A 22158-nucleotide genomic window follows, 5' to 3' on the forward strand; every position below is an offset into this window, starting at 1 on the left:
GAAAATACCTAGTTGGTACAATGTGGAAGTTTTTTTTTTTTTTAATGTACACTCCTAGCTCCCTAGCTAAAATTTAGCTACATCCTTGGTATATCATTAAGCATTTACTTACATCACTGACATGTCATCGATCCTATTAAAAATCTTCTTAAATCTTCCAAATTAAGGCTACCAGCTAAAAAGTAAACATTAATGCACTGCATGTACAAAATACCCTCCATCAGAGCACCCTAACCCAAAAGTATCCTGCAGACTGCCATACACTTACTAAACCTAATGTATTTTGTTTGTGCAATGAGATGTGCTACAAGTGAAGGTTAAACAAAGCTGTGAAGTACAGGCTACACTTGTGTGCTGGAGGCTACATTCTGGAAAATGACACATCCTTCCAGAAATTCTGATTAGATCCTTGCCCTAACCCACCTAAAATATGACCTAAACCCAGTCTATACTTAGATTTAAAGAAATAACTAAAACAAAAATAAGAAATAAACTAAAACATGGACTGCTTGTCCCTTTCACTTCATGTAAAAAAAATAGTAACATCATGTTACACACAAACCTCACATAGAAACCCCTCAAAGTGATAAAAAGGTTAAAACAAAAGAATAACAAGTAAAATAAAACAATAACCAGAAGTAGCAGTTGTAAAATGTCTTTTAACAGCAAAAATTGCCCTGATTCTTGTCTTTTCAGCTTTTCCTGGTTAGTGGTCGCCACAGCAGGACTCCGGTCCGCTAATGATTGGCAGTAGAATTTTTTTTTTTTTTTATGGTACCAAGTTGCCAGCCTGACGCTCAAACTTCAGCGAAGGCACGCCCATTCACGCATGTCTTTCGGAGGCCACTGGACCACGGGGATGACATGCAGATTCCACACAGAAGGGAGCCCAGCAGTGAATTGAACAGGAGAACCTCTTGCTGTGAGGCAACAACGCTACCGCTGTACCACCACGGCTTATAAAAATTGCCCTGATTCTAATTATCTAAAATAAGATTACTCTAGCTTAAAAAAGAGCTGAGCTATAAATCTATTAAAATCTATAATTCTAGAAATTCCTAATATAATCATATTCACACTGTTAACATACATAACAACAGATGGTATAAAAAAGATTTAAATACATCAGAACCAGAGCAGAAGCTCACAGATAAGCACTCCATTCGTAAGTACTTTCAGAAACTGATTAATCTTCTGTTTAATAAGCAATTAATGCAGATCTCTAAAATCAACAGGAAGTAGTAATGAAAACCTAACAAAACAAGGACTACAGATAAATGGAATAAGTGGACATCCAGGTCATGTGATTCATGAAACATCTTGCATTCTTAGATTAGGGAAACTGCAGTTGTGGTTTGTGCCTTTACTGCTTGTCATGAAATGCATTCTGTGAGCATAGATACAGCTCATACATCACACTCCTACATATTTCATCTATCAGCAATTCTGGATCAAGCCTAAAACAGCTGGGGAACATAGGCCCAAAACTGAATATGATTTGTTAATGTTACTCTAATTCACTTAGAAAGCTAATAGAACAACAGGTCCTGTATTAGCAAGCACTTTCTGTGCAATAAGACAATTGTACAGAACCTCTAATGTCTAGCTTTACTGACTGACTGTGATTCTTAGTCATATACCAGAAAATAAAAATTTACAAGGAACAGGGCAAAACTATCAGGCGTATTCAGGGACTGTTGAGAGCTGTCTGTGAGAGGCAAATAGCTCTAGTGTTGTGGGCCATAAGTCAGTCCTTCTATTTGAAAATAAAAATTTACAAGGAACAGGGCAAAACTATCAGGCGTATTCAGGGACTGTTGAGAGCTGTCTGTGAGAGGCAAATAGCTCTAGTGTTGTGGGCCATAAGTCAGTCCTTCTATTAAACATAGCTTTTCAGATGTTTCACATTACCTGTGTTAACATGTGTGTGCGTGTATGTGTGTGTGTGTGTGTGTGTGTGTGTGTGTGTGTGTGTGTGTGTGTGCGTGTGTGTGTGTGTGTGTGTGTGTGTGTGTGTGTGTGTGTGTGTGTGTGTGTGTGTTTATGCATGTATATATATATATATATATATATATATATATATATATATATATATATATATATATATATATATATACATTTATACTGAAAGGGAGAGGGATTGAGATATGAAATGGAATACTCTATCGAATGCATGAATGCATGTCTTGTATACTGCTGTCCCATTAAATCAAAAGTTGCATTGGTCGACATCCAAAGATGTCAAATGTTAGCTTATCAAGTGTTTTTTTTTTGTCATATAACATGTGCTTGTGTGTAGGTAAGTGGGGTTTTGCAGGTTAAAGTTAGAATAAGGGCAAAGCTGCTCTGTCTGCGAGCCCAAACCCTGCCACTGGTCCTAAACTCAACACTGTTTATTACCTTTCCAAAATCCCTTTCAGTAACAATACCACTATTCAGACAAGTCATGTCTGAATACACTGTTTTGGGGAGTTTTTTGTAATGTTTCCTCTTTTTTTTTTGACTAATCAACAAATTAAAGTATCTGTTTTCTTTTAGCAACTGGTTTATTTTCAGCCATTTGTTTAAATTTTTTTAAGATTTGACATGTTGAACATTTTTTACCCAGGGAGACATGATCAAAACTCATTTGATCACATCTGTTGGCGTTAAGACCATGCAAGACTGTGAACCGCGGGGCTTGAGGAATTTGCCCTCGCCCCCTGCACAAAAATGAAAGTGTTTTTTTTTTTTTTGGTGTCTTGACTTTCAGTCTTTCAAATTAGTGTAATATGGCTTCCATGGGACTGGTAAATCATAGACATTAATCAACATGACCAAATCACCTAGAGCCCCATTTTTCACCATTAAGTGGCTAACTCTACCACAGCATGCAGTCTGTGATCTTTGTTGTTCTATCATAAGGATACTGCACACTACAGTATATGCCCAGAGTGGTTGGTTTATATAGCCCTTCCCCCTATAGGGCACCATGTAGAGTCATTGCTGCTGCCCCAGTTCCATTCTTTTGGTTAGTTTGAGATGGAAACACTGAGCATGTTTTTTGGAGGTGGGAGGAACCCCACTGAGACAGGGTGAACATGCAAACTCCAAAGAGACATTGGCTGGAGATGTGTATCAAACCTTGTATCTTGTGCATGGGAGGCAAAGACCTTAACCATGATGTCAGCTGGTCTATATAGACTCTGGGCAAGAACTTCAGCAAAGTAAAGGGGAATGGAATGCAAAACTGAAGGCACACAGGATGAAAATGAGTACAGATAAGACAGTTTTAATGGCTGCAAATGGTGGAATTCAGAAGAAACTGAGACTTGAGATAGAAGAGAAAATAGCAGAACAGGTTAACAGCTTCAGGTATCTGGGAGGAGTGGTTGAGGAGAAGGGAAATCTGAATGAGGAGGTCAAAGCTAAAATCAGAGGGACTGCAGCCAACTGGCACAGAGTGTCAGGTGTAGTATATGCAGAAGAATGCCAAAGAAGCTGAAAAGTAAGGTGTACAAAACAGTGGTGTGACCAGTACTACTGTATGGTACAGATACCTGGGCAGTAAAGGCAGAGTAGTTGAGGAAGTTAGAGTTGTTGAGGATGAAGTGCCTGAGACAGATGGCAGGATGCACACTGTGGAACAAACTGAGGTCATAAGAGCAGAAGCCCAAGTAGCTCTAATTGCAGAAAAGGTCAAAGAGAACAGATTACAATGGTTTGGGCAGATGTGCAGAAAAGGTGAAGAAAATCTGGTGAAAAAGATTTGGGACAGACAGAAAGAAGGCAAGAGGAAATGAGGGTTTTCAGCAAAGATGTGAATGAATTGCGTGAAAGAAGATCTGTGATAGTCAGACATGAGTGTTGAAGAAGGTAGGAGAGTGGCACTGAATAGAGAGAGATGGCGACAGTTGACACAACACCCCAACGCCATGTAGAAAATTGGGAAAAAGGGGGGATGATGATGATGATGATGATGATGATGATGGTCAATCATGGCTAATATCTACATATTTCTTTATTGTTGACCCACTTTGGTCAGCAATGCCAATGGGCAACAGTCATGCAATAAAGGATAATTCCCAGGAAAAGGGAATATGCTCTTCCCCACAGATTCTCTGATCTTGGAGTTAGTATATATAATTAGCAGGGGATGTGGGGATGCAGTAGTGCTGGCATTCACATTTTAATGTGATTGGGTCGACGTTATGCATGTCAATGTAAAGTCGACTCAACAAATGCCCCTTATTCCATATATAGAAATAGAGATAGAGAGAGAGAGAGACAGACAGACAGACATAGAGAGAGAGAAAGAGAAAAGACATTCCTATAGACATATGCATAGGCACATACACACTGAGAGAAATTGTATGCTGACACTTGTAAGCAGCAAAAAATAGTCTGGACATCAGCAAAATCCTAAAAATAATGGTCCAATGAGAATTCTTTTTACTTACTGTTTTCCCTCATTCTTACCGTTATGTTTACATTTATTTAACAGTAGAAGGACAAATTAAACTTAGCAAGTCTTTCTTTTAAGTGCATTTAACAAACAAAAAAAGATTTGGAGATGCTAATAACATCAGGACTGGATCACTGGGAGCAGAATGAAAGGGCAGTGGCACAGCAAACAAAGTAGTGGGATGCAATTTCTTTCTTTCTTTATTTCTTTGTTAACATCATTGACTGGGCTGTTGAAGTGGTCCTCAGTCCATTTTCATCCATGACTCTGGCCCAATAGGCAGCGACAAAGTTCAAAATACAGTTATTCGTCTCTAATACTATGCAATGCAATGTGTGTGGCATAAGCAATGACAGAGACGAAATCCTTGAAATATATACTATATGAATTCAGGAGACAGAGAAAGTGATAATTCTAGTGGTTTTCTGCAAAGAACGGAGTTTAAGCAGCTCTTTATAGAAGCAATAAATTACTCCAAGGGGGATAGACTCCAAAAGCAAACATTCTCACAATGTTTCCATTCTGCTGGGCCCTGGTCAGGCCTCTCCTTGAGTATTGTGTGCAGCTGTGGAGGTCATACAAAGGAAAGGACATTGGGCTGTTAGAAGGAATGCAGAGGAAATCTGACAGAAAGATGCATGGAATGGAGAGGAAGGATATGGCAACTCTAGAGGAGAAAGTATCATGTCCCCTGTCTCTTCACATAGGGGAGATATAAAGGAGTCACCCTACAATGACAAGCAGAAGAGAAGGAACAATACAAGCAGCGAGTTGTAAGAATTACCTGACCCTTGGATTACCAATATAATATTATCTTTATTATGTGCATCATTCTTTTCCCACTTGTACTGTACTTCCATAGGTAGCAATGCATGAAAAACTATGTTGTTGAACCTTAGTTATTTAGCCATTCTGCTAACCTTCACCTTGCCCTGATGATTTCCTTCAGAACTGTACCCCTTCCATCTGTAAGCCCTTCTAGATTTCATTACAATACTGCCTTAATAGTAAAGGAATCTTTAACACAATCTGTGTGGTAGGTACTTAACATTAATCCACATAGATTTTCTCTTCCTTTATCATGGTATTTTTCCTTCTTATTTTATTCTGCACACCTGCAGTTTATTTATTTTATTTATTTATTTGCAGTTTGTTAAGTGAGAAAGTCCATTGGGCTAAAATGAGCTCGTTTTTAATGGAGGCCTGGGGAGAAAAGCTCCATATACAATTATTACAAAGCTAATATCAACAAAGTTAAGTACAATACAATTTTCAAAACTACTAAAAACACAGTAATATAGAAGACAGAATAATAACATTTGAGCAAGATGTAACAAAGCACTGAATGAAATTAAAACGTAAGTATTTTGGAGTATATAAGTATAATCTGGAGTGCAGGCACTTATGTACTCAAAGTTTCACGAGGTGAGAGGGAGGAAGAATTAGAGCAAGAGAGTAGAAAGGTGAATAGGCTGAGTTATGAGAAAGGAACAAAGGGAAAGGGAGTGGGAATGAAATGTAGGGAGTCACTAGGGTGAGTTATGAGGAAGGAACAAAGGGAAAGGGAGTGGGAATGAAATGTAGGGAGTCACTAGGCTGAGTTATGAGAAAGGAAAAAAGGGAAAGGGAGTGGAAATGAAATGTAGGGAGTCACTAGGGTGAGTTATAAGAAAGGAACAAAGGGAAAGGGAGTGGAAATGAAATGTAGGGAGTCACTAGGGTGAGTTATGAGGAAGGAACAAAGGGAAAGGGAGTGGAAATGAAATGTAGGGAGTCACTAGGCTGAGTTATGAGAAAGGAACAAAGGGAGAGGGAGTGGGAATGAAATGTAGGGAGTCACTAGGGTGAGTTATAAGAAAGGAAAAAAGGGAAAGGGAGTGGGAATGAAATGTAGGGAGTCACTAGGGTGAGTTATGAGGAAGGAAAAAAGGGAAAGGGAGTGGAAATGAAATGTAGGGAGTCACTAGGCTGAGTTATGAGAAAGGAACAAAGGGAGAGGGAGTGGGAATGAAATGTAGGGAGTCACTAGGGTGAGTTATGAGAAAGGAACAAAGGGAAAGGGAGTGGGAATGAAATGTAGGGAGTCACTAGGGTGAGTTATAAGAAAGGAACAAAGGGAAAGGGAGTGGGAATGAAATGTAGGGAGTCACTAGGTTGAGTTATGAGAAAGGAACAAAGGGAAAGGGAGTGGGAATGAAATGTAGGGAGTCACTAGGGTGAGTTATAAGAAAGGAACAAAGGGAAAGGGAGTGGGAATGAAATGTAGGGAGTCACTAGGGTGAGTTATGAGAAAGGAACAAAGGGAAAGGGAGTGGGAATGAAATGTAGGGAGTCACTAGGGTGAGTTATGAGAAAGGAACAAAGGGAAAGGGAGTGGGAATGAAATGTAGGAGTCACTAGGGTGAGTTATGAGAAAGGAACAAAGGGAAAGGGAGTGGGAATGAAATGTAGGGAGTCACTAGGGTGAGTTATGAGAAAGGAACAAAGGGAAAGGGAGTGGGAATGAAATGTAGGGAGTCACTAGGGTGAGTTATAAGAAAGGAACAAAGGGAAAGGGAGTGGGAATGAAATGTAGGGAGTCACTAGGGTGAGTTATGAGAAAGGAACAAAGGGAAAGGGAGTGGGAATGAAATGTAGGGAGTCACTAGGGTGAGTTATGAGAAAGGAACAAAGGGAAAGGGAGTGGGAATGAAATGTAGGGAGTCACTAGGGTGAGTTATGAGAAAGGAACAAAGGGAAAGGGAGTGGGAATGAAATGTAGGGAGTCACTAGGGTGAGTTATGAGAAAGGAACAAAGGGAGAGGGAGTGGAAATGAAATGTAGGGAGTCACTAGGGTGAGTTATGAGAAAGGAACAAAGGGAGGGGGAGTGGGAATGAAATGTAGGGAGTCACTAGGGTGAGTTATGAGGAAGGAACAAAGGGAGAGGGAGTGGGAATGAAATTTAGGGAGTCACTAGGGTGAGTTATAAGAAAGGAACAAAGGGAAAGGGAGTGGGAATGAAATGTAGGGAGTCACTAGGGTGAGTTATGAGAAAGGAACAAAGGGAGAGGGAGTGGGAATGAAATGTAGGGAGTTACTAGGGTGAGTTATGAGAAAGGAACAAAGGGAGAGGGAGTGGGAATGAAATGTAGGGAGTCACTAGGGTGAGTTATGAGGAAGGAACAAAGGGAAAGGGAGTGGGAATGAAATGTAGGGAGTCACTAGGGTGAGTTATGAGAAAGGAAAAAAGGGAAAGTGAGTGGAAATGAAATGAAAGGAGTCACTAGGGTGAGTTATGAGAAAGGAACAAAGGGAAAGGGAGTGGGAATGAAATGTAGGGAGTCACTAGGGTGAGTTTTGAGAAAGGAAAAAAAAAGGATGGGGCAGTAGAAATGATATAGAGGGAGTCAGGTGGGGTGAGAGCATGGGCATTCTCCGTGAGAAGAGAGATGGGGATGGAGCATGGTCTTGAAGGTGGAGTGGTTTTGGGTGATTCGAATGTGGGGGGAGTGAATTCCATAGGCGAGAGAGGGAGAAAGACAGGAGAAATTGCCCAGGTGCACATAAGGGTTTGTACACTTCGAGGAGGGTCTGGTTACTGGACCTGAGTAGTCTGTCAGGATAATGCAAGGTGAGTATGGAGGAGAAGGAAGGGCAGTTACAGGGTTTGAAAATGAGTTTGTGAGCAGTTAACAGTTGAATGTAAGAGAGATTGTGGGGGAGTTCCAGCCAGTTCAAGGAGTGGAGTGCATCACAGTGGTGGGAGGAGGATTTGGTCCCAGTAACAAACTTAGAGATTTTATTGTAGCAGGATGACAGTTTTGACTTTAGGGAGGATTGAAGGTTGGTGAGGTGAGGGGCTCCATACAAGAGAGAGGGGATGAGGTAGGAAATAGACAATATATGTTTGGAAGAGGTAGTCAGATAACGGTTGTGACGATACAGCATTCCGAGCTTTTGGTGTGTTTTCTTAATACTAGTTTGTATATGAATGTCAAACTTTAAATGTTCATCAATGATAACACCTAGAAGTTTTGTATGGGAGACTATTTCAGTGGGAATCTTATTCTGACTGATTATGAAGAAGGAATTTTTATCAATAGAAGTGTTTTTAGATGGGATAAAGATCATGATTTTGATTTTGGATGCATTGAGAGCAAGGTGATTTTTCAGCATCCAAGACTCGGTACAAGAAAAGGCATCTTGTGTTAGTTGCATGAGTTTGGGGAGAGATTGAGCATAGCAAATTATGGAGGAATCTTCTGCGTATTGGACAAGTTTGGTATTAGGAATGCACTGATGAAAATTATTAATGAAGATGTTAAAAAGTAAGGGACCTAGTATTAAGCCTTTTGGAACACCTGTCGGAATGTGAAGGAAAGAAGAGGTACTATTGTTCCACTTGACGGCTTGCTGTCTATTAGAAAGGTAACTGTAAAACCAGTTAATAGAGGAGGGGGAGAGATTGAGAAGAGAGAGTTTGGACAAGAGAAGGTTGTGGGAAGTATTTTAAGTTACCTAATACGAGTGGGAATATATCGCCACCTAGTGGCAATCCTGAGATAAGTAAAATGTAGAATCTACTTATTACAGGGAGTGAAATGGCTGGAGGGGAGATAGTTGGGAAAAGGGACTGCTGCAGAACTGCTAGTGTGCACACCGTGGGTTAGCAATACAAACACCTTAAAAAATAAGCTTTAACAAAGTATTGCACATACACGCAGATGGAGGGGATTATTTTTCAGAATGTCCTTGGATTTCTTCTTTGGGGAGGTATGTTCCTCAGTCTAAATGGAGCTGAAATAGGGGGAAACACAAGAAAAAAATACTTGAGCGAGCTGAAAAAGAGAGATAAGTACTTTAATATAGAGGCATGGGAGAACTGGGCATGAGAGAATTTTAACCTGTATCTCAATATAAAACTATTTGATGTTTAATTTCACTGCTGTTGTTCCTCTATTAGATTCATAATTGCAATTTCATAATTTTGTCCACCTCACTATTTTTTCATAAATATTTGGTTGCTATTTTACTGCAATCTTTTCATTTTCTGCATTAATCTTCTCAGATGATAATTTGCCAGCTTCTTAACAGATACAGATTTATCTCTAACCACAGTACCATTTTGAGTAATACTTGCAGATGATATTGCTTTACAGTCCTTATGAGCATTGCCTCACCATAAGTTTAGCTGCTGTCTTATCGTATTCTGCACAGTCCTTATCAATATAATATGGACCAATTAGGGCTAACGTGGCTGGCAATAATATTGGTTAAATGACAGTATATGATCACACTTCCCATCAAGTTATCTGTTTTTTTTTTTTGTTTTTTTTGTTTTTTTTATGTCTGTTCAATAAACTATGTAAAGCTTCAAGGAATACTTTTTGCCAGTGTTTTTTTAATTGAAATTACCATGACTAGCTTTAATTACTAAAATTTTTCTTCACAAAAATGCTCATCTGGTAACACCATCAGATTTACTGTTTCTTCCTTGTAGCATTACACTACCTTTGCTGCAGTTAGATAGAAAACATTTGCTACCTGATTTTTAACTGCATGTTTGTGTCATTGCTCAGACTGAAAATACATGGCAAGATGCAGAGTGATAATATATTTCTACTTCTTGGCAGGGCCACCAGGTACTGCGGGCATGAAGGGACAGAAAGGAGCCCAAGGCTTGCGTGGTCTAAGAGGTCTAGAGGGATTGAAAGGTAAGGTTATTTTTCCATTCCATCTTTCTCTAACTCATATTTATACATAGCTGAGGCTAGAATTGATCAATCACCTGTGATGCCATTTATATGAAAGTATGCAATACAGCACAGCCAAGTGGGTATTCCAGTCAAGTGGATACATCACAAGTAAAGGATCTGGAACACAGCTATTATGGGTAGATGTAAGGCATACTTAAGATATCACAGTGAAATGACAAAAAGGGGACTTTGTGACGCTGCTTATAAACTGGGAGTGCCATAGGAGGTACAGGAGGGATTATGTGGGATAGAAGGAGTAGTTCACATGGAACACTGAGATCCCAGAGGCTTATGCATGTTCATTGTATTCATGGCAGATGTAAAACTGAAAACACAGTAAAACTGAAGGAATTCGGTAGGAATGCAGGCATAACCTAAGTCATGGATCAGGAATAAAAGGAAGATTCTATGTCTAATTAAATGTGATACAAGCAACTGCATTTAAAGCAGCAACAGGGAGTACAAAGAAGGCAGCTATACTTTATCACAATAATAAAAGCAATGAAAGAGCCATGTCCGCACAGGAGTTTACAAGAAATGCATGCATTGTATTTATTATTCTTTTATTGTCATTTTATTGGCATAGATCGAAGATAACCTATGTTGTGGTATAGGACATAGAAAAAGTCAACTACTATCAGGGCAGAGAACACAGGGGAAAATGGGCAGATTAATAAACATACATGCTGTATATAACCTGATGTAATGGATAAATAAGAAATTAAGATAATAAAGGAATTCTAAAGGTCTGCATATATGGTAAAGCATGATATAATACTATACACACACACACACACACACACACGCGTGCGCGCACACACACACACACACACACACACACACACACACACACACACACACACACACACACACACACACACACATGCGCATATAACACTGGATTACTTTTGATGCCACATGACTCACTTTGACTATTTTATTAACAGCAAGAAAATTCAAACTGCTTCTTCTAGAAAAGTCTAGGAACAGTTGTGGATAACAGCCTCTACGGAGATACATCTGTTTCTTCTATAATTTCAGAGGCATGCAAAAGTCATTGTTAGAAGCAGGGCAGAATTCATCTCACAGTATAAAGCCCATTTAAGGCCTTGATTAGAATATTATGCAGGTTTATATCTTTTTGATTACGCATCTCAGTAAGATTGAAACACTCAAAGGTATGTCTCAGTCATATTGGTGACTTTGATAACTCACCTTTATCACAGAGATTAAAAGAACATGAACTGTATTGCATACAGACATACAGTATAAGATAACATGTATGTCATGTGATCAAAGCTTCCTAAAAACAAAGTGCTGCTTGTGCTTTTGTTATTGGTTAGATATCATTCTGCAAACTATATGTCCAAGGATGTTACTCTGCTTACATCCAGTAATAATTCAAAACAAGAGAGAGAGAGAAATTCATTACACAAAATTAGCTTAGACTGTGATAGACTCCTCACTGATATCAAGTATTGTCCCACTCTGGCAGGCTGTGAAAAGAACTTGGACTGATTTATTTACTAGAAAAAAAAATGTACCATTGGCAGCATGGCATCAAGGTTTCGAGGTGACTTTTAGCTCCAGGTCTGAATTCTTACTTATGCACCTAAGGAAAAAAGAAAGTCTAATTTCTATTTGTTTTCACTCCTTTAACAGGCCAGAAAGGGGACAGTGGTTTAAAAGGAAATGATGGCGTCACAGGACCACCAGGACTGAAAGGTGACCAAGGCATTAAAGGTAAGCTGTCTACAGTGTATTTTGTTATTCTCCCTTGTATATGTATTCATCTTCAAACATTCCAGAAAAGAAATGAACACCTCGCAAAACTCATTTCTACAAAGCCTCATTACTATTGCACTCTGGGTTTCTTAATGAGACGGTCCTGTTTTTTTCAAAAATGTATTAGGACTTTTGTCAGTTCCTCCATCCACAATGTTAAAACTGTTTTTTAAGTGTGTGTGTGTGTGTGTGTGTGTGTGTGTGTGTGTGTGTGTGTGTGTGTGTGTGTTTACATTTGCATGTATCTGAGTGCATAGGGATGGACTGGTGTCATACTCAGAATTGGTTCTTACCTCACTCTCACTTGTCTGCAGATAGATCCATGGATATAGTTCGAAGGTAGTGGACCACAGACTAAAGAGACTTTACTATTGTTGTTCACTTTATGAAATAAGCTGATAATGTTCATACTGGAAATGGATTTGGAGTGGAGCATTTGGGAACATGTTTTGAGTGATAGGATATAGACTGGTGTAGAAAACTGTCCAAGATTTAGTGGTTTGTAGATATGAGTATATGGATACTGGAGAATGTCTCATTTTTAACAGGAAGTCACCAAGGTTTGTTGACATAAATATAGTGTTCTCATTTCCTTAGGGAGAAAAGGATTAAACTATAAATGTTATTTAACAGCACTTGACATCCTGTTGTATTAATAATGGAGAACTCCATTGAAAGAAAAAGAGTGAACTCTAGAGAGGAGAGGAATATGTTTTTGCTCAGGGCAGTTCTAGTTTCAGAAGAGACATGGTGTTGTTAAGATAAATATCATTTCTGAATTACTGTAACATTTGACTGGTGTTTATCTCTTTGGAATGTGAATGACAGATAATGAGCCAGCCAGACTCCCATGGTTCTTACAGAAATTAATAGTTTCCTATGGACATGAGCAAGAGCGGTGATGTGCCACTCAGAAAGAAATGACCTAAACCTTGGATAAATTCCCAGTATCACTGCTCTACTTTTTGAGAAATAAATTTAATATAAAACATGTATATTTGTATAATAATTATAGATATTCATAAATACACACACCCACACACACACTCACATGCACATTTGATGTTTGCTAACTCTTAGAGACAGACTGATGTTATGTGCTGTAGACCTGATTGGTGGACATAAGCTGTATGCATATAGTACAGCTTGTATGTCTGAAAAATCACACTTGAATACATTTATGAACAGTGAGAGAAAGGAGGGGAAAACACTTATATATGTATATATGTGTATATGTGTATATATATATATATATATATATATATATATATATAAACGCTTTATCCTTTAGTTATTAGGATATAGCAGTCTGAAGAATTTTGGATAACGGCCATAGGAACAAAATAAGCCAAATGTTAAAACTCTTGTACAGTTACCATGTTTGGGTAGCGATATATCAATGGCTGTCTTCCAGAGGTCGGAAAATCTCCAAGTGAGAATAACAAAGCGAGGTTAATAATATGGCTAAAGCTATGGCAGTGAATGTGTTACATGCTTTTAGGAAAACAAGCTATATCCATCTACATACTGTCTTGAGCCGGCATCATTTTTTAAAAGTTTGTTTTCTTACTTGATGTAAGCAATATGGGAGAAGTAGAGTGGAAGGCATACAAATGGAAGAGGTGATGCCATTTTGTCGTTAACTAATTATGTTATAAAACAAAAACAGCAACTGATACAACTTGACTGAGAAAAATAAAGACATTTATTCAACAAATAAATTTAATAAAACAATGTTGTCATCTCTGATAATATTTAAGGAGCTTTAATTTGTATTTTTGCAGTAAGCAATTCCCATATTTAAGCAGAATATATTTAGAGGCTAGGGGCTTAGAATAAGTAGGTTCACAGAAGGTTATTGTTGCCTCATGCAAGATATGGAAACCATAAAAATAGATTTGCTACGAGAAGATACCCTTGACATATGACTGGACCATTCATTACTGATGTTAAAGGTAAACATTTCTTAACCTACATAGTGAAGACTGCTGAACAAGATTCACAAGAATCATCTGTCAACCTTCAAGAAGAAGAGGACTTTTGCAGTGCGTCATGTTCTCTACAGCCTTAAGCAATGTAAAATCTTTTGTTTAAAAAAATGGGGAGCAATAGATGGGATTTGGGAAATTAAGTGAAGAACTATTATTCATTAATATGAGAAGTTAAATTTTTAGTGTGTTCTTTGATACTATGTATTATGAGTTTTATTACACCAATAAGTATGGCATTTTCAAGTGTATGGTCTGTGGCTGTTAGAGACATACTCCAGATATTCCACATTATTACAGTTTGCTAAAAAAGACCATTTTCAAGCTATATTACATACTCTTCAGAGAAGGCAGCATCTGCTGTTTCCTGCTCCGGGTATAAGGCCTTGTATGATGAGTTTGCAACAGCTATCAAAGTTTGACATGATAAATGTCTGATCCACAGAACCTGATAGCTATCTAATCGAAAGTACGTAACACATGTCTGAAATACCCTGGTATCTCTTTTTTGCAGAGACATGAAGGCTGTTTGTAACACAGAATCAGATGGGTCTTTCACATGTAGAAGTCAAATGTCTCATTGATAGTCCATTCATGTGACAGGTCTGCACAACATCTCTGGAAGTCTCGCTCTGGAGAAATCATATATGGTAAATCTGTGAATGTACCTTTTATCCTCTAACTGCCAGTTTATATCTAATGCAGGTGGCAGTACTGAGGTTTACTTTCCCAGTTGTCATGGAGATGTAGTGCTCTCCAATTAGAAAGGGCCCTGTTGCTGTAAGCAGCGGACCAATCAGAAAAACTAGATCTACTAAAAGTTGTTTCTTATACAACAAAAACATCCACTACAAGCCAAGGTTAAGTGATGGGATTCTGGGATGAAAGTTATAACTTCACAAAGTGATTTGTATGTTTATTTCAAAGGGATTGCATGTTCATTTATTGTATTGAAAAGGACTAATGAGATCCAAGTAACCCATTTGTTCATTCTTTATTAATAAGTCGTAAACTGTCTAGGCAAAACGGTTTATTATTAGAGACAGGAACCTTCATTAGGTTCTATGACTTATATAATGTTGAAAATGACCAAAATCCACATTGGCCCAAGCACAAAGGAGTCAGCTGTAAGATGATAAAAGTCCAAATTTATTGCAGCACAAAATAAGAGTTAAGCACTTTTGTCCTTCACTAGGACTTCATCAGAACTACAGTTCTAGAGTGCCTCTCCAACTTAAATAACACAATCAATAAAAAAACTAACTAAAGAGTTAACTGTAATTCAATTAAAATAAGTCAACATCAGCAACCTGTCACAATAAATAGTAATAGCATGTAATGAAAACTTTGAAGTAAGTTAAAGTACACACTAATATTTTCAAAGTTTAAGTCAGTAGTAAAGCCAAAAAATACTAAAAAGTAAAATGAAAGTATAATCATAATTTTGCAGACCTCAACTTAATCACAGAATTAATAGAAATCAGGTCATTTAAACCTGGTTTCGTAGAAGCATCTAGTTTAAGTTGCTAGATGAACTTCAGGGGAAGAGGCTTTACACCCAAAATCCCTCAGAACAGGTAGAGAGGAATTCTTCTGATTTGATTGTGGTCAAGCATGATGGCAAGGAATATGAACATAGAGGTTTTTATATTTTTAGCTACACTGACTTGAACATTTATACTACGTATTTTAGTTTGAAAAAGGTTTTAAGTTTGTGCCTAGGAACTATAGTAATATTGGTAATGTTATTTTGGACCTTAAACTTTTTATAAGAAAGTTCAACTTGCCCTTCTTGACAGAGACAATGCCAGCTCCTATGTGAATGAAAAATGCGAGAAAGTAAATTCAATACAGTTTAGTAACAAATAATTAAGTAATGATGTTGCAATCTTCATGGAATGTTATACAAATAACTGAAAATAACTATGCCAATATGTCTTCATCTGGTGCTCTCTATATGAGTGACATTTCTGAAAAAGATAGATATCTTAATTCCCCTTTACTGGTATCTTCTCAGTCCCATTACTGAATATAATGCATCTTTGGCATATATTTATCTAAGCATATCACACAGCTTGAGAGAACTTAAAGATTCATAACTAATAAGATCTAAAATCCTAGATTCACATTGCAACATACCGCTTACCTCTGAAACAAACATCCAGTATATGTCAAGCAGAGTAACACTTGTTATCTGCAAGGTAAACCTAGATAATTCGAAGGACAGCCTCAAATTTTCCCCTGTTCTATTTTGTATTGCCCTCCTTGAGGCTAGAGGGAAATTTTGAATAGGGATTTTAGGCTAGACTTGAAATGGTCTGCAGACCGATTACCTACTACATAAGACCCTGTGAACCTATTAGATCTGCTCCTGTACATCTCCAGGATAAATGTCACTGTTATCTGCAGCTTTCCATATCAGCAACCTATTTCTCATCATTCACAATCCTATGCCCCACAACCAGTCTTCACCATTATTTTAATAATTTTACTAGCATCTCCCAGCTATATACATATATATATATATATATATATATATATATATATATATATATATATATAGTTTTGTGACACTGCTTACCCCCAACTCTATACTTTGAATACAAACCTTAAAATAGCCATATGTATAATAATCTATGAACCTGCCTTATACCCAACCTTTAACTACAATATTAACAATATTAATATTTTATGCAATGCCTAATTCCTTTCCTCACCTTCATTTATTTAAATTTCTCAGCACTAATCACATGCTCTGTTATCTATTTGACAATCCCACTAATACACCTTTTCAGTTGCTCAAATGTCCAATATCTAATAATACATAACTATATTTTATACTGTAATAGTTACCTTTGTTTCTTATGAATGTAATATAATTAGCATATGAATGTTTGTTAATGCATACTGAATGTCTGTTTAAAAATGTTTGTAATATATTGGAGTTTTTCTTCCTGAACCTTCAATAAACATTTTTTTATTAAACACAATAAACAAAAAACAAAAATGAAAATAAAAAATCTTATTCTACCAACTTATTAAGTAAATAAGACAAATATTTATAATCTTCTTTGTCTCTGTTTCTTCAGCTATGGAGGCGAGAGGGTAGATGGGAGTTAAACTGGGTTACATTATATGGTTCTAACACTAACAAGTTGAGATACATTTCTGGGCCATTATTTATGTTTTTATTCATTCACTTGATCTCAAGAAGACATCTGAGGTGTATAATCACACATGTATGCAGATGGTATAGTTCTTAACTGTCCCAAATTTTCCACCATATCTGTTGTCTGATACTCATACAATTTGTGGCTTTCTGACAAAGCATTATGGACTGCTATCACAACATAATAACAAACATGAATTTCAGACTTCATATCTTTCAGTGAACTCTTGCTAATTCAAAGCCTGTTTTATTAGCAACTATCTTTGTATATAAGAGCACCATTTAAATTCTGTTCTGGATTGAGGGTTTTTGCCTCTAGTTGTTGAGCTAAGAGATTGGGAGGTCATGGGAGGTGCGATGGGTTGCAGTGTGCTATGATCTCATAGCAGTGAACTGAAATAAATTTCTAGGTCTTTATTTATGTATTTATTTATTTGTTTATTTGCAAGACAACTTCTGAGGTGTACACACTCATACAATGGGCTATAATAGTATGTGTGTGTGTGTGTGTGTGTGTGTGTGTGTGTGTGTGTGTGTGTGTGTGTGTGTGTGTATGTGTGTGTGTCTTTGTATTTTAAATACTTGCTACTGCATCTCAGAGTAATTATGGTATAAAGGAAGGAATTGATTACAGTAAGTAAACAGGAATATCATCATTATATGAGCAATGTCTTAGGGTACCATCTTTGGTTTCTTTGTTTTATTAACTGTCAACAATGTGTTTACTATTTCCTTTTGAAAAACTAGACAATATGAAGTCTATGAATTTAATGTTAATATTTTATTTATGAATATATTTTTAATTTAGCATGTGTTTTGCAGGCATGTGGGTGTGAACTACTCTGTTTGGGCTACAACAATTCGTCTTGTACTTAATACAGATGAGTAAGGCTATGTTAATGAATTGCTTCCTGTAGTGCAGGACTTGATTAACTCAGCTATTGTTTGTCTGCTGTGTGAATCTGACCAAGTAATTTCACCAGGCAGTGTTCCTGGACTGCCTCTGAAAAACGACCACTGCATCCAGTGTGTTGTCTTAAACTGTTAACAAATGCCTTCTTTTGAATCCCTGTACCCTTTACATAGCTGCCAATTAGTGTTTCACTATATTCTGTTTTACTATGAATCCCACCATGTATTTTGTAGTTTAATAGTTTGCCAGATGCACTTTCAATAAATGTGAGTTTCAAGAAAAGAAACGTTTACTTTTTGTCACACTGTTCTCAATGTAGAGCTTATTTTGTTTAGCAAATGGCTGCCAATATTTTTGCTGTAAAATTTTAAATTATATCCAAATCTATGTGATCATTGTAAAAGTAAAGAAGAAGATATTATGTATACTGAAAGGTATGACTAGCGTTTAATGGTAACTGGGGGTGGTACAGCCAAGTAATGGCATATTAGTATTGATCAGGTGATCCAGTCCATTACTCAGCCTAAGGCCCCATTTGTCCATGATCCAGCTATGTGTGTAGGAGACCAGGTTATCTCTGTGCTGTAGCTACAGGCCTTTTCCATTTTATTTGCTGCTTTTTAGGAGCAGCACCCATACCTTACCTCAATGAAAGTACACCAGTAGAAAACCATGAAGTTCTTTCCCCTGCCTTATCAACATGTTGTAACAGAATGCATTCTTCTTCTTTATGGCAAGCAATTAGGGCTGTCCTGTAGATATTCTGTGTTTCTGTCTAACTCTATGAGTGACCAAGGTCAGTCACTGATCCTTGAGCTCTATCAATGCAGGAGATAAAGTCGTCAGTGTATTAGCCTTTAGGTCATAGATAGTTCTTGTTAGAGGCCATGCCTAGTGCCAGCAACAGCACCCTGAACAAAGAAAATAATGTAGAATAAATTATATGGTAAGCAGTGATAGGAAGGTCATGTGTAAAGTCTGTTGTATTTATACAGATACAGATAGTTAAAACAGTTTGTATATGAAGCGTTAAGTTGTTAAAACAGCTTGTTTATGAAACACTTAAAACTTTCCTGATGTTTATTTTAACAGGTCAAAAAGGTGAAAATGGTACCAGTGGAGCTCCTGGAGTTCAAGGCCCACCTGGAACACCTGGTCAGTGTGCACCTTGTGTTGGACAAAAGGGGGATCGTGGAGAACAAGGCATCACTGGCCCTCCAGGGCCACAAGGAATAACTGGGCTTTCAGGCAATAAGGGAGAAACAGGCCTCAAAGGTGATAAAGGAGACCTTGGACCAGCAGGTGGACTGGGACCAATAGGACCAAAAGGTGACCAAGGACCACAGGGTGTATGCAACTGCAAGGATGGAAGTAAGGGTGAACCAGGCCAAGTTGGGACTGCAGGGTCCCAGGGTCCAAAAGGAGCTATAGGGCCTCAGGGAATCCAAGGACAAAAGGGAGACAAGGGAGATATGGGTCAAAAGGGTGCTGAAGGATCAATGGGGGTGCCAGGTCCATGTACACCAGCTGTTCAGTCTGCATTTTCTGTAGCTCTGTCTGGTATCTACCCGAAGCCCAATGCCCCAATACCATTCAACAAAACTCTGTACAATGATCAAGGACACTTTAACCTTGATACCTTTATATACACTGCCCCAGTTGCAGGTGCTTATGCATTCACATACCAGTTCACCGTCTACAGAAAATATTTAATAGCTGGGCTGTTTAGAAACAGTAAGTTAGTAGTAAAGTCGACTGATAACGAAGAGCTTGATCAGTTATCTCAGTTTGTAATCCTTCAGTTAGATGCAGGAGACAAGATCTGGATGCAGGTGAAAGACATTAATAATAATGGTGCCTATGTGGATATCAATACCGATAGTACATTCAGCGGTTTCCTGATCTTTCCTTTCTCCTGTGATGATATTGCTCCTCGTGAGTTTAATAACCCATCCCCCACAAACTTCCACTGGCCTGGTGAAGATGCTCCAACTACAACACAGCCAAGCAACTGGTAGTCCTAAAAGCTGCTTATAAAATTGTTCTGTGTTCTCAAAGTCAAGATTATTCAAAATTATACTATTGTGAATTCAGAAATCTGCATCCTTGCATCTCTTCCTCTCTCACTTCCTCCCTGCCTACCACCTTCAGATTTGTTTGGTCTAGTTGTGCCTCAGTCAGTTGTATGCATTTCACTAAAAAAAAACATAATATGGCAAAAAACACATCTGATGTGTAAAACCTGATTTTGCCTAATTTCTGATGATTGTATTATAGGAGTGTTGTACATCTGTATTCAAGACTACTGTTTTGTAGGTTACAGAACAAATGTACAGAATGTTGTTACTTCTTAAACATTAAACAGTTTTCTTTACATTCAGGCTAATTTTCATTTTCTAATGCTTTTTTAAAAGTCAGTTTGGCAGCAGCTGGAACTGTAATGTGTTATAATAGTGTTGCTAATTAATGATGGATATTTGTCTCTAGTTGCCTCGTCCAGTTTCTTATATACCTTCAACCCTGTGATTTTACTGATAGTAACTTTAGTGCAGGGTAGGAACAGTCAGTGAAAATTAGAAGATCGCACACATAGATCATGATATCAATGGCATTGTTAAAGCTACAATATACATATGCTATCTACTAGGTAAACAACTTTGAGGACATCATGTGTTGTTGTTTGTCTTTGGCCACAGCGGAACTCCGGTCCTCTAACGATTGGCAGTAGATTTTTTTACAAAATGCTGAGGTGCCAGCTCTATGCCCAACTTTCAACGAAGGCATGCCCATTTACGCACGCATGTCTTTCGTATGCTACCCAACTGCGGGGAGGACATGCAGACTCCACACAGAAGGCACTCCCAAGCCCAGCCGAGAATCGAACGGGAGAACCTCTTGCTGTGAGGTAACAATGCTACCGCCGTACCACCGTGGCTACAATAATGTAATTAAATGAAAAAAAAATTATAAAGAACTATACAAAACAAAACTCATCTTCCAACTTGAACACTTTCACTTGGCAATTTGTTTGTGAGTCTGACAGCTATATGATAAGGGTTATTTTACACACACAGACACACACACACACACACACACACACACACACACACACACACACACACACACACACACACACACACACACACTTACATATTGGATGGGTAAATGGACACAGCACTGGCAGGTTAGCAGAACAATACAGTAACATCTTTCTTCATCTACTAATACATTCCTGAGTATTCCTTGATGTGTTGAAAAGGACATCCATTATGAAGCATAACTGAATTATATTCTGGACTTACTGTGTCCCTGTCCTTCCAAATGCAAATATCACTAACACCTGCATCTCAAACTGTCATGCAAGTGCACAGAAGTTTAATGTATAGCAAATACACTCTACATTATTGCAACTAGTGCTTAGAAAATAAATGCTGTTCATGGTGAATGGCATCACATCAAAAGATTTAGGTTTTCATACACCTTAACTGTAAACCAATGTCTGTCACTCCTAATTCTGATGGAGAGATCACCAACAATATGACTGTCCACTCGTCATCCTCCTGCCATGTAGAACACACACAGGAGGGGGTGCTGTTTGTATTCCATTAAAACTGAGCAGCATCTGTGGGTAAAGTAAAAGGGATGCCTACCACCCCTGTGAAAAAAAGAACACTTTCACCACTTGACTAGAAAATACCGTCCTACTTTCAAAACACTTACACTTTGCATCCTTCTAGAAGGATCAGATTAACACAGTTTAAAAAATCTAACAGAGGGCTTTTCTCCTAGAGTGTGGAGGAAGGACTAGTTTCTCAGGGACTATCCATGCTTTCCAGATGCATCCAGGTATTTTTGGTTACACCTATTGTCTTGCTGTAGCGTTGTTGCCTCACAGCAAGAGGTTCTCCTGTTCGATTCTCGGCTGGAGTGCGAGGAGTGGAGTCTGCATGTCCTCCTCGCGGTTGGGTGGGTGTTCGAAAGACATGCGTAAATGGGCGTGCCTTGGTTGAATGTCGAGCTGGCACCTCAGCGTTCATGAAAATCAACTGCCGATCATTAGCGGATCGGAGTTCCACTGTGGCGACCCGTAACCGGGAAAAGCCGAAAGACAACAACAACAAC

At 38.1% G+C, this 22158-nt stretch overlaps 1 protein-coding gene across 1 annotated transcript in view; it reads left to right on the forward strand.

Annotated features, from left to right (window-relative positions):
- Window positions 1-20410, forward strand: part of LOC122801078 (complement C1q and tumor necrosis factor-related protein 9-like) — a 48978-nt gene extending 28568 nt beyond the window's left edge. The window contains exons 3-5 of the mRNA XM_044070582.1: window positions 10059-10139; window positions 11844-11924; window positions 19129-20410. Of these exons, the coding sequence (XP_043926517.1) occupies window positions 10059-10139; window positions 11844-11924; window positions 19129-20054 (1088 nt within the window). The 3' untranslated portion in view covers window positions 20055-20410. The remainder of the gene's footprint in view (window positions 1-10058; window positions 10140-11843; window positions 11925-19128) is intronic.
- Window positions 20411-22158: the final 1748 nt, after the last annotated feature.

This window comes from Protopterus annectens, chromosome 4.part1 (genome assembly GCF_019279795.1).
Source record: "Protopterus annectens isolate FY-2018-M chromosome 4.part1, PAN1.0, whole genome shotgun sequence".
Taxonomy (NCBI): Eukaryota; Metazoa; Chordata; order Ceratodontiformes; family Protopteridae; genus Protopterus; species Protopterus annectens.